We start from the raw sequence: 12583 nt of genomic DNA on the forward strand, positions 1-12583 counted from the left end.
ACATGATTGCTGAGTGATCTTGTTCTTGTCTTGATCCATCATGGTCCCAGAGAGGCCTTGTCTGGTGTTGATCTTCTGCGAAATTGTTGATGTTCGGCGGGAGAACACCAAGGCCCAGTAACAGTGCCAGGGCAGCTCTTTCTTAGAATATAAAGTGTCGACTACAGTGTTGGACTCACAGGTATTCCACCAGTAGGGGTTATGACTTTGATTGTGCTCACCCACACTGCCAGTGCAGGACCTTCCAGTCACAGTGAGGCAGGCACGGGGCTGAGCCTTTTGGAGGAATCTCAAAGACAGATGTCTCTTCAAGCTGCAATGAGCCATTTTCTTCCCCAGCTTCAGGCATTACATGAGGCCATTTCCAGGAGGTCAGGGGTATTTCAGTCTGTGGAGAATTTCAGAACAGCAAAGAGAAGGCTGCCAGTTAGAGGACCCATCCTGGACTCTGCCTTTGCCTCCTTCCTGCAGTCGCCCTGAAGTGAGCCAGACCTGGGCTAGGTGCTGTGACAGCCACCACTTCGTTAAATAACCTTCGTTAAATAACAGTGTGTGGTGAGGACCACCAACCGTCTAGGCAGTGGTTCGCATGCTTTCCTGAGCATTGGAATCACATGGGAACTTTTTAAAAATAGTGATGCCTGGGTCCCACTTCACGGATTTAATTGGTGTGAGATGCTACGTGGGGCATCGCTATTTAAAAAACTCTCTGGGTGATTTAATACATTGCAAAGTTTGGGAACCACTGGTTTAATCCATCCATCTTTATGGTTTTTTGGGGGCGGGGGGAGGTCTCAAAGCCGTTAATTTGATAAAAGCTGTGGTACGTCATTCCAGGCACTTGTATTTTAGATACAAAACCTGACAGAATTTCAGGGGGTTTATAGATCCTAAGAAGCAAATCTGGGAACCCCTTCGTGGTGGGGGTGTTTCATGTCCCCAGTGAAAATCCCCAGATACTGGAGTAGCCAGACCCCAATCAGGAGGACTTGAGCTCTCTGACCCCTCCTGAGAGAATGGCGCGGGTCCTTCTTCACAGACACCGCCGCTTAGGGTCATCAAGCCGAGTTCCCTCGGGGCGAGGGCGCCGACAAGCAGCCGGGGCTGGTCCGGTGTGCGCACGCACGTGTGCGAGTGTGCACGTTGGTGTGCACGCGCGGGGCCGCCGGCGAGCGTGCGTTTCCGTTACCGGAGCCTCGGCAGCCTCCGGCCGCCGCTGCGGATGCGCGCCCGGCACCCCCTCCCAGTCAGTCCCCTCCCCCGGTGGCTCTCGCTCGCCCTCTTCCCTCCCCGCGCAGCGTCGTCCGCCTCCGAGTGTGCAGGGCAGCGCTCCGCACGCGAGCCCCTGCAGCAGCCGCCCGGGTGCGCACTGAGCGCCGAGCCCGGGGCGCGCGTGGCGCCCCCTCCCAGCGGCACAGCGACGATGAACCGCGGCGTGGGGGTCGTGGAGAGCAGGTGAGCGCGTCTGCGGGGCTGGGGGGTTCGGAAGGAGAAAGGGCAGAGCAGGGTCGGGGGACGGCCGGGCCCAACGTCGACGCGTTGCAGAAGAGGCTTTGCCCCCTTCGGCACCCCCGGCCCCTCCCGGGCTCTGCCCTTCGCCCTGTGCCGGCGGGGGCGAGGGCTCCACTCCCGTCCCGGCATCCCCGCTCCGGCCGCACAAACAAAGCACACTTCGCGGGCGGCGCCTGCCCCGCGCGGGCACAGAGCGTGGGGAGCCAGTGCGTCCCCCGGGCCCGACTCGGACCCCCCTCAATGCCTGGCTCCGGGGTCTCGGCGGGCCGCACCTGGGTAGGGCAGGCGGCGGCGGGGTCGCGCGCAGGTGCCCGCGCGGGAGGCGGGGGCGCGCAGCTCCGGAGGCCCCGCGCTCCCGGCCCAGAGGCGGGGCCTACAGGCGGCGCTGCGGCTCCCAGCGGCCGCGCTTTCCTGGGCGCTTGCTGCTCCGCGCCGCCGCGGCGGCAGGTGGGCCCGATGTATTCACATCCTTCTGGTGGAGGCGGCTGCGGGCGGCCGGCGGGTGCCGGGGAGGGCAGGTCGCCCTGCGGCGCCCCCTTGCTCCCCGCGGGTGGACTCGCGCGCTTCCCGCCTCCGCGGTGACTCCCCGCCCCCGAGCCTCGGTTTCTGCTGTCCTCATCTGCCCCTAGCTCCCGGGCTTCAGCTCTCGGGAGCCCCTGCGCCCTCTGTACCTGGAAGAGGACTCGCTGCAGGAGGGTGCCCGGGGTTTTGCTGAACACTATCGGCTTTTAAATTGTTTGAGTCGAGGGTAGAATTAGTTCCCTTACCGCCGCCCTTGCCGATGCGTGGAGGCCCCACCCCCGGCAGCCCCTCACCCCCCATGTGGCGCTAACACAACGTCTCGCTCACAGAAAGCTCCAGTCAACAGTGCTTGCAGGGTTTCTGCTATTCCTGCCGCGGTAGCCAATGCTTCTGTTTGTCCCCAGACCTTTATTTTTTTTAAGTTTTTTTTTTTTTTTTTAAGATTTTATTTATTTATTTGTCAGAGAGCACACACAAGCGGGAGCGGCAGGCAGAGGGAGAAGCAGGCTCCCCGCTGAGCAAGGAGCCCGATGCGGGACTCGATCCCAGGGCTCTGGGATCATGACCTGAGCCGAAGGCAGACGCTTAACCGACTGAATCACCCAGGCGTCCCTCACCAGAGCTTTAAAAGCAGCTGCTTTTTACATGGGAATGTTTATTAAGAGCTAGTTTGGGGATGCTCTAAGGATATTGTGGGCGTGTTCTCCAGAGTTACTGTCATCTGCAGAAGGAGGCTTTTAGCATCGGATGTGGTGTTTCAGCAAGACGTGTGATGGGCGGTTTGTGTAATATATCCTTTAGGTAATCCTTTCATTGCCGTTAAGCGCTTGCAGGAAGTCACCCAAAAGCAGTGCATAAACGCTCAGCAAGGATTCAGACTGCAGAAAATTTTCTTTTTGGACAGTCACTGCTGCAAAACCAAGTTTCTACAGGAACAACTAGAACAAGGAGAGACTGCCAAGGTTTAAAGTGTCCAGGACTTCAGTTTTTCGTGGATCATTAAACATTAGGCCCAGTTTCTCACAGGGAGGAGGGAGGTTTGTTTTTTCTGCCACTGTCCTTTCTTTAAAACACTGTTGCAATCAGGAAGGCAGCCTAGAAAAGTCTGTGTGTAGATAGGTTTTACTATTTGATTTCTTGACGTTCGGATCATGAACAAAAACCACAGTAGGACACGAACTGAGTCCACATTGAAAATCAAAAGCTCTTCTTACAGAGGTGTTCACCCAACAGCAAGTCTTGGGAATGATTGTTAAAGAGAACTTTAAATTATTGCTAGAAGTGAAGTTTTCCCCCTGCCAAAGCAATAAAGAGAGGAAGTGAATTGAAATATAGTATGTGACATTAACACAGTTATTTACACAAACAGAGCTAACCGAATTTTTCTGCTGGCCACCCAGAACTACCAGCCCTTGTTGGTATTACTGTAGGATATGTACCCTCCCCACCTCTTTCCACGAAAACTCCTTAGTCCTCCATCTCTGATCTTCCTGGCCTCTTCAGGGAGATTGTTGCTAATGTGTCATTTTCATGTTTCAGCATGGCAACAAAGTCCATAAAATTCAGTATCAGCCAAGGGTGAGGTGCAAGTCTCTGTAAGCTGTAAAGTTGCTTGTAATTTTTAGTAGCTGCACAGCATTCCCTTCTCATATTTTTGACCATTTAAGCTGTTTGTTACAGATTTTTTAAATACTGAGGAATAGAGTCTTTATGTCTACCCTAGTCTTTCTGTCATTTATTTGTTCAAAGAACTTTTTTTTTTTTTTTTTTCGGTGCAAGTTATATGCCAAACCATGTGCCGGATGCTGGGGATGTGGAATCCTTGGCTATACACACCCCCTCGCTCGCACTCATTGTTTTATCAGTTCCCAGACTTGTAAACAAATTACCGCAGAGCAGTGCAATAACTCCATTAATCCAGGTGTGCATGAGATGTTATTGGCTCAAGGAGTGGAGAAGAGAAATTCCTTCTGCGGGGCTGAGTCATGGCAATTCCCCACCCCACACATCTTCAGCTCAGGAGAGCTCTCCTTGTTCACTCAGGATTTCTTTCTCTTCTCTTTTCCTCCTTCCCTCCTTGTCTTCTCACTGCTGGAAATGTCCCAGCGGCCTCCCTTCTCCCTGCCAGCCTGGTCCCAGCCCTTTTCTCTCCTGGCCCCACTTCCCTTTGGAGTACATTAGGCTAAGCTCTCACTGACAGGTACAAGAAGGAGGAAGGGAGTAAACCCTGAAACTGTTTCCCCCAGTTCCTGCCACCCCACAGCTAGCTGCCTTTTAGGCCATATCCTCAATGCACTTAGCTTCTTCATCTTGCTCCCCTACCAGCCAGGGTTATTCTCCATTCACAACTGTGGCCTGTAAAGCCAAAGTTCTAGATACTTTCCTTTTCCAAGATGCTGAAAACCTGTGTGTGTGTGTGTGTACACAATCATAGAGAAAACACAAGCATCTTAAGTGGCACATCACAAAGTGAACACATCTATGTAACCATTGCCCAGGTCAATACATAAAATATGGCACTCTAGAAGCCTCTCTCATACTCCGATTACTCACAGTCCTGTTTCTCCTTCCCAAAGGAATGAGAGATTAATTTTGCTTATTTGTAAGCTTTATAAAAATAGCAGCATATAGCATATAACCTTCACGTCTGGTTTGTTTTGTGCAACATTATGTTTGTGAGATTGATCCACATTGTTGTGTGTAAGCAGTTCTTTCATTCTCATTGTTCATAATATTCCATTATATGATTATATCACATTTTGTTCATCCATTTCTTACTCTTAATGAGCATGGTAGTTGTTTCCAGTTTTTGCCTATTACAAATAATATGCAATGAATCCTTTAGCCTTTTGGTACCCAAAGATCTACCAGTTCCACCATTATTTTTTCCTATTGGAGAAATTTAAAAAGGGGATAGGGGTAGGTGAAGGAGCCAGCCTGTTGAGCCAGCCCTGTGGATTTTCCATCTTTACCAGCACTGAGTACCTTTGGAGGAACCCAAGACTGTGCTCTCATTCAGGGACCTGAACATTGAAGAAAAAAACCCATAGGATAGCTTCTTTTGTGGGCAAGCTGATTGGAAGTGGTGATCTTTGGGAAGAAAGAAGAAAAGAAACTAGGTCATGATCGGAAGCCGATTTGGTTCAGAAAGTATCCTCAAGGTTTTGGACAGCTGGTGGCTTAGGGTACCCACATCTCTCCTGTCCCCCACTCCTCCACCTGCCCCCACCTTCCCTTTATTGAGTCTCTGACCTACCCCAGGGCTGGTCTTGGAGAGCTTGGCATGGATGGAAGTCTTTCTGTCCTGGCTTATATGGAGGGCACTTTTGGCTTCTAGAGCTCAGTTCTGAATGCAGACAGTTTCCTTGGAGTGTGCTTTAAAGTTACACAGCCCCGTGGGAGTTTTTTGTCACCTACTACTACAACTGCCTGGGCAGGGGGACTGGCTCTTGTGGCCTGGGGGACTGAGGTTTTCTTTGGGGAAACGCTTAGGTCTCTGGACTCAACACAAGCAGTGTCTTAACCTGCAGGTTGTCAGAGGGTTGCACGGGTTCACGTGGTCCCCATGTAAGACATTGAGGACAGCAGATTCTGGGACCCTGCACTATTGACTTCCTCCTCTACTTTTAAGATGTCAATCTTCCCAAGATGGAAATACAGACACTACTCAGCAGACTGAATAATTGCCACTTAGCATCCTTGGGGTTACCATCAGTTTGGTTACAGAGTTAGGATTTCTCCACCTCCCTGACCTTCCTCATCTCCTGCTTCTCTCCCCCTGACCACACTTGCTTTCCTCCTGTTCCTGGACCTTGATCCACTCCTTCCTGTCTCAGACAGGAGCTGCCCCCACTATTCCCAGTCCTTCTCTCTTGTCCATTTCTGCTGTCCTTGGTCGCTCAGCTTAAATGTCACTTCCCCAGGGAGCCCTCCCCAATTCCTCAATCTTAGAGGAGCTCTCTTGTCATTCTCTCAAAGCACTTCCTGTCTTAGATACAGGAAGTCAGGCTTCCCCATCAGGCTGCTGGGCTGGGGAAAGCACAGACCAGTTGCTTTGTTCACTCATATCTGGCACACACACTCCACACGTGTTAGCTGAATGAATGAATTGATAAGGAAACCAGGAGACCTGAGACACGTTGTGAGATTGTGTCTGCTTATAACTAGCTATGTGATCGTGGGTATTTATTCACTTGTCCTCTCCTATTTTCCCATCTCCCCTTGTAAAATGATGCATCAGACTGGAAGATCTTGTAGGTTCCTTTCATTTTCAGCTTTTTCTGAGCCTAACAGCTGGAGGATCCTGTTTGTGGGGATGCAGTGCTCTTTGAAAATGCAAGATGGCCTTAGCATCATGGTTTAATTGGCTGTGTAGTCAGTCACGTGCCTGTGATCTTAGCATAAGAGCTTGGTTCTTCCTAGTTCTTCAGAGCCTGCTCTGGGCTAACACTATAGCTTATGTTTATTTTTATTTTGTTCTTCCTGCATCGTATACATATATATTTGTTTTCTGATCTGTCTCCTCCTCCATTTGGGTGCCCCCTGGGGACAGGGTTCATGTGTCTTGTGTTACTTTTATATCCCCTCTGCCTAGCGCAGCATCTGTCATATGGTAAATAGGCGTTTGTTAATTTGAATTGATGGAAAAGAGATCTATATTATAGAGAATATTACTTGCATTGAGATTATGCCCCGGGAAGTATAGTTATTTCATGATTGTGCATTTTAACTCTGGTTTGTGACTAACATAAAATCTTTTCCACTTTCTTTAACTGATTTACTTATGGGTTTTACTTTACTTGTTATGGTCTGTTTTCTAGAAGGTTGATAGGGGCTAAAAGAAGTAAAATACTGCTTGGTTTAATTCTGGTGAAAAATTCTACTTGGCAGAATTTTTAGCTTTCTGTTGTAAAACTGTACTGGTAAAAGCTTGGGCTCTCCAATCAGATGGACCAGGATTCTTGGATAAGTTACCCAAGATCTCTGAGCATTATTTTCTCTTCTGTGAAATGGGGATACTACTAGCTCAGTGTCAGGCACTTAAAAGATGGTCGTGATGGTTAAATGAGCTAATTGACATAATGCCAAGTCCTTGACTTAATTTCCAGCACACAGTAAACATTTAACAAATACAAGCTGTTATCATATTAAGGTTTTATTTTTACTTTAAGTATTGTTAAAAAATATTTGGGTGGAGAATTATTACTTACGGAGCCAGATTGGGTGAAATCATTCTTATGCCTGATATCAGCCTGTCCAGGCATTCTGGTTCTCGTGCATCCTTCACCGGCCCGTGCGGGTTTGGCTACGTGACTGGGCACCTCTGAGCTGCAGTGTCCTCATCTGCACGTGGGGATGGCAGTCCTTGCCCTGCCTTCCTGGCAGAGTTCATGTGAGGAGCTGGTGCTCTCGTGGGTCTGAAAGCACTTTGGAAGTTTTAAGGTCCTGCACCTACATGAAGATTTGGTATTGCTCTCAGGTTTCATTTCATTGCAGCTATGACTTAATTCCGACAACAATTGGTTTTGCTCATTTGCACATAGTTTCATAGAATCCTCATTTTTCCAACAAACATTCAGTAAACACCCTCATTTAATATTAGCCCTTTGAGGTTTTTAAGCCTGTTCTTTCCGTCCTGCAGCAGCTCAGGGATTTTACTGTGCCAAGATGCAGGGTGTTTTTGTTTCCCCCTTCCCCTAAGGGAAGGGGCGTGCGAGTCTGGGGCCTGGAAGCTGACAGGTATGAGGCAACATTTATATTTGATGCTGGTGTTGGAACTGCGGTAAAATTCTACCTAGTAATAATGATGGAGTCCACGTCAACATTTAAGGAGTTTTAAGTGCTGAGTAGACGTCCATGCCGCTTTCCTACTTATCTTTGGTCCCTGAATTAAACTGAGAACATTCGGAATGGGTGCTCTCTCTCCATGATTGCCGTGGTGTTTACTTTAGAACAGTGTCCATGATAGAAGAGAGGGCGGGCACCTAGCACTCATGCAGTGGCAAGGAGCGCTCTGGGTCCACTAGGGTCTGCCTGCCCCACGTGGCTTTCCTAAGGCGGGGCGGGGCTGGGGGTGGGAGGGAGCTGCCTTGGGGGCGGGCTCCTGCTCATTGCGTCTAAGCCCCTCCCCCTCCGCTGTCCTGGCGTTCGTGTCGGGTGTTTCTGTGTCGGGAGCTGGCCTTTTACCCCGCAGCCTCACTAATCTCATCTTGGACACCACTCACTCTCATCTACTTCACGGAGAAAATGAAGGTTTTATGCAGAGGCTTTCTGGGTTTTAGCAAAAGTTGTCATATCTAAGCAGATGGATACATGTCTGGAAACAGATAAGCAGCTGCAGAAAGGGGAAAATGAAAGTGCTAGTAAGGAGAAAAACACAGTTTTGTTGAGAACACAGAAGTGGGTTTTAACCAGGCATATTTTGTGCAATAAGAATGGCCAACTTTCAATCCATGTTCTCATAATTATCTTCAAATTAAAAGGCATAGTGACTGCATTATAAGAGGTAGGAGTCTAGAGAAAAAAGATGTCATGTTTGGCTTGTCCTTTTATAAATTTCATTAAAAACCATATTTTAGCCTTTCTTGGTTTCTTGAAGCATTTCCCAATTACAGGTTCACCACCACAGCCTGACCTTTTGAGCAAGAGTTGAGGATTAAAAAACAAAAGGATTTAAGTCTGAAAACGAGAATGTGTGTATTTCCTAGAACCATGGAGCTTGGGAAATACCAAATACTTGGGGAAGTTTACCAGCTAAAATCCTGAGTCAAGGAGGTTTACAACATCTGGGGGTCCCAACTGACTTGGGGGAAGAAGAGGAAGGAAAGGGAAAGCAGTTGGTCTGCTGCCTTTGCTGTCTTGGTCCTCAGTTTGCAGCCAGGGTTGGGACCTGGGGGTGGAGTGGTGGGCATCGGGGGGTGGGGGGGGTGGGGGGGGGGGGGGGGGGGTGGGGAGGCTTTGGGCCAGGCAAGTACGTGGGCTTTGAAGTCATAATGGCCTAGAGTCAAGTGCTCCTTCTCTAGTTGTTAGCTCTGTGACCCTGAGGAAGTTAATTAACCTGTCTGAGCCTCTCTCTGCATTCGTAAAATGGCCTTCAGAGGCTTTTTGGGGCGATTGAATGAGAAAATAAAGATTTTAAACACGTATAAGTACAAATAACATCAGTGTTGTTTTCTTCCTGTATTTTTATTTATTCATCAAAGATTCTGATTCAGTGGGCCCAGAACAACTGTTTTTAGAGGGTACCTCATATAGCTCTAATGTTCCTCAGACTATACTTTGAGAAGTGCTGTTCTTACATGATAAATAGGAGTTTTGGCATCAAGGGGAGGGCAGGGCTGTTACTTATATGCACACACAACTCCAGGGGGTGCCCCAACGTCATAGTGCATGTTCATGGAGCCCCCAGAGTTGGGGCATATGACTTGCAAGGCCATAGGCAATGACCCTGGCTGGGGTGGTGATACAGAGAGAGTGGTGTATATGTGTGTGTGTGTGTGTGTGTGTGTGTGTGTGTGTGTGTGTGTGTGTGTTATCCAGGGTGTGCTTGGGACACTGAGGATCTTTCACTCTGGGGGAGCGCATGGGTGGGAGACAAGGGAGCAGGGTGGAGGTCCTTGTGCGCCCTGCCTAGGAACTTAGGTTTAGCCAGAAAGCACTGAGAAGCCACAGAAGGGTATAAGCAAAGACGTGATTAGATCACACTGATAGTCACATGATGAACCAAGAGAGGGAGACTGCAGGCACGTATACTAAGTATGAGAAAATTATAATCAACTAACCAGGTGAGAGCCAATGATGAGAGACAGAGAGGGAGAGGAAGAGAGAGGAAGAGAGAGAGAGGGAACGTACTTAAACTGAGGCAGAGAGTGTATGCCAAGGAGGGGACAGATTTGAGAGATGTCTAGAGGGAGGCTCAGGAGGACTTGGATTGGCTGCTTGATGAGGAAGAGGGGGCAGGAGCTGGTGATTGCCGGAGGTTCCAGGTAGGTGCCCCAGGGATGTGATTCTCTGCAAAGGTAGGTAAGGAGGAGCAGGTTCTGATGAAGATGGAAAGCAACGATTAAGTGCTGACTGTGGTTAATTTAAAGTACTGAAGTGCCCCCGAGGCCCTGGGCACCTGGAACTCAGAGAAGAGGCCTGGGAAGGAGGTGCAGATTTAGGATGGGAAACCCTGGTGTGAAGGGCGCACTGAGGCAGTGTGAGGTGGGAAGAGGAGGGTACGCAGAGGTGACTCCGGGTCACGTCGCTGCCCGGGAGGCTGGAGCAGATGGAGACAGTGGATGAAGAACACAGAGGGGAGAGGTCACTGCCACAGGGGAGGTGGGAGGTGTCAGGAGACCAGGTAAGAAGGGACGTGGAAGCCATGGAGAAGCCCGCCACCTACTTCATCTAATGAGGCCATAGTCACTAAGGACTGAAGAGGGCCCATTGGGTCTGTTGGCCAGGAGTCACTGGTAGCGTGGGAGAGCAGAAGCCAGGTAGCTTTGAGTCCAGGGGAAAATGGGGAGCAGGAGAGTGGAGACCATGTGCGTAGGGCACAGAGAGTTCAGGCCGTGGTGAGGACAAGGGAGAGAACTTCTAGAGCCCTCAGTGCTCAGGGTGCCATATCTGAGGGAGGAGGCCAGAGAGGCAGAATGAGACGACCTGGGAGAAGGAGGATGACTCACGGAACCAGATGGAGGGCCTGGAGGCCAGTGCAGGCTGGGCAGTTAGGACTGTGTGCCTAGGGACAGGACAGAGGAAAGCCAGATGGCTGGGCATGGAATGGCAATCCCGTGAACCTTGAAGGTGTGGTGCTGGCTCCTGGGGGTGTGATGGGACGAGAAGGGGGTCAGGTGCACATCCAACAAGCCCTACTGGTGTGTTTGGCTTGGCTGTAGGTGGAGTCAGCCCATAGGTGGAGAATGAGAGGGGCAGGAAAACCATTGAGGAGGGAGAGAGTTCTTTAATTTGCAACATTTCTGGAGAAACAATATAATGATCATTTTGAAGATTTTCGTAATTATTTTATGTAAAATTAGTATCAGTTTTTAAAAGTCTTTTTCTTTTCTTGTGCTAGTGATGACCATCACAATGCCTCTTCAGAAGAAAAAGGTATGGTACTCCTAAGTCAATGTTGAGTTATTAAAAAACTGATACTGTATGAAGCATTTTCAGTTTTAGAAAATTATAATTTATTTTACTTATGGACTGCAGCTGCTTTGTTACATTCAGGCATTCCCCGGCTGCTGGCTGGCAAGCTGGCCTCCTTACACAGAGGGCAAGGAGAGACTGAAGAAGGAGGCAAACCGCTCCAGATTGGTAGGTGGCAGTTTCCATAAGCAAGGGAACTGACCTAGGAGGCTGGTCTTGGTCTGCTTGGTACTTAGAAGCCGGGCAGATGTTCATTCATACATTCAAGATGGTAAGACATAGCTCCAGGCCTGGCAGACCAACAGCAAGACAATCAGCCGCCGTTTGCCAGAGGATAAATGTGGCAGGAGGGATCATCGAGGAGGCGTGGCTAACTCGGTGGGGTGGAGGACAGCAGATGTGACTTTGGGCTGGGTCTGAACAGATCCCTGGGAACTCTGGAGGTGGGGCCTGGGGGAGGGGCTTCCAGGCAGTGGGAAGGTATCTGGAAAGGCTTGGAGGAGTGGCAATCATCCTGGCGTTCAAGTTTGGGGAACAGGGGAGTGGTTAAAATTCATTGCAATCATCTGGAGACTTTAAAGATAAATACTGCTGTTCAGGCCCCACCCCAGGCCGGCTAAATCAGAACCTCTAGGGAAGGGCCGAGTCCCGGGCATGGATGTGTTGAGAAAGCTCTCCAGGTGATTCCAAGGTGCAGCCAAGGTTGAGAACCACTGTTCTGTGCTTCCAGCCCTGGAGGACCAAGGCCACGTCCCATCACTTGATTTCCCAGCGTCTGTCCCTAGTCAGTGCCTCACCTCCCCGCAGGCATCCTCTCATACAGGAACCTGCTTCCCACTACCCCCTCTAGGCCCATGTCCAATCAGTCACCAGCTCCCAGGGGCTGACTTGCTGGAGTAATAATAAGCATGTGTGTAAGTGTAGCAACGTGGTTGAGGGTGCAGGTTCCGGCCAGACTGCGTGAGTTGAAATCTTACTTAGCTCCAGACTTCCTGGGGGCGGGGTGAGGGGGTAGGGTGGGAGTGGTCTGGCCTCCGCTTACATCATTGGGCAGTCGTGAGGAGACATGCGTAAATACAAGTGAAGCATTTTACATAAATATATGTGAAGTATACATATACAAAATGGGTAAATAAATATGAGTAAGTACATGTAAACTAGTAAACATATATACATGCCTGGCACATGGAACACTCAAAACAAGCTGCTATTAGTGCTGTTATTATTGTTCTCATTATTCTCAGATCTTTTCCTCCCTCCTTGTAACTGCTGCCACTCCTTTGTTATGGACGTAGGGAGGAGGGTTTGAGAATAATGCTAATAGCTTTCCATGTGTGTGCATGCTGAATCCAGAGCCTGCGTGGAGGGGGAGGCAGTGTCTGGAAACTGGGAGGAGGAGAGGATGAGGAGTGGG

At 49.7% G+C, this 12583-nt stretch overlaps 1 protein-coding gene across 1 annotated transcript in view; it reads left to right on the top strand.

Annotated features, from left to right (window-relative positions):
• Window positions 1-1168: 1168 nt before the first annotated feature.
• LOC116634114 overlaps window positions 1169-12583 on the top strand; it is a 31578-nt gene continuing 20163 nt past the window's right edge. The window contains exons 1-3 of the mRNA XM_032407333.1: window positions 1169-1455; window positions 11096-11130; window positions 11251-11337. Of these exons, the coding sequence (XP_032263224.1) occupies window positions 1223-1455; window positions 11096-11130; window positions 11251-11337 (355 nt within the window). The 5' untranslated portion in view covers window positions 1169-1222. The remainder of the gene's footprint in view (window positions 1456-11095; window positions 11131-11250; window positions 11338-12583) is intronic.

This window comes from Phoca vitulina, unplaced genomic scaffold, assembly GCF_004348235.1.
Source record: "Phoca vitulina isolate PV1807 unplaced genomic scaffold, GSC_HSeal_1.0 scaffold8, whole genome shotgun sequence".
Lineage (NCBI taxonomy): Eukaryota > Metazoa > Chordata > Mammalia > Carnivora > Phocidae > Phoca > Phoca vitulina.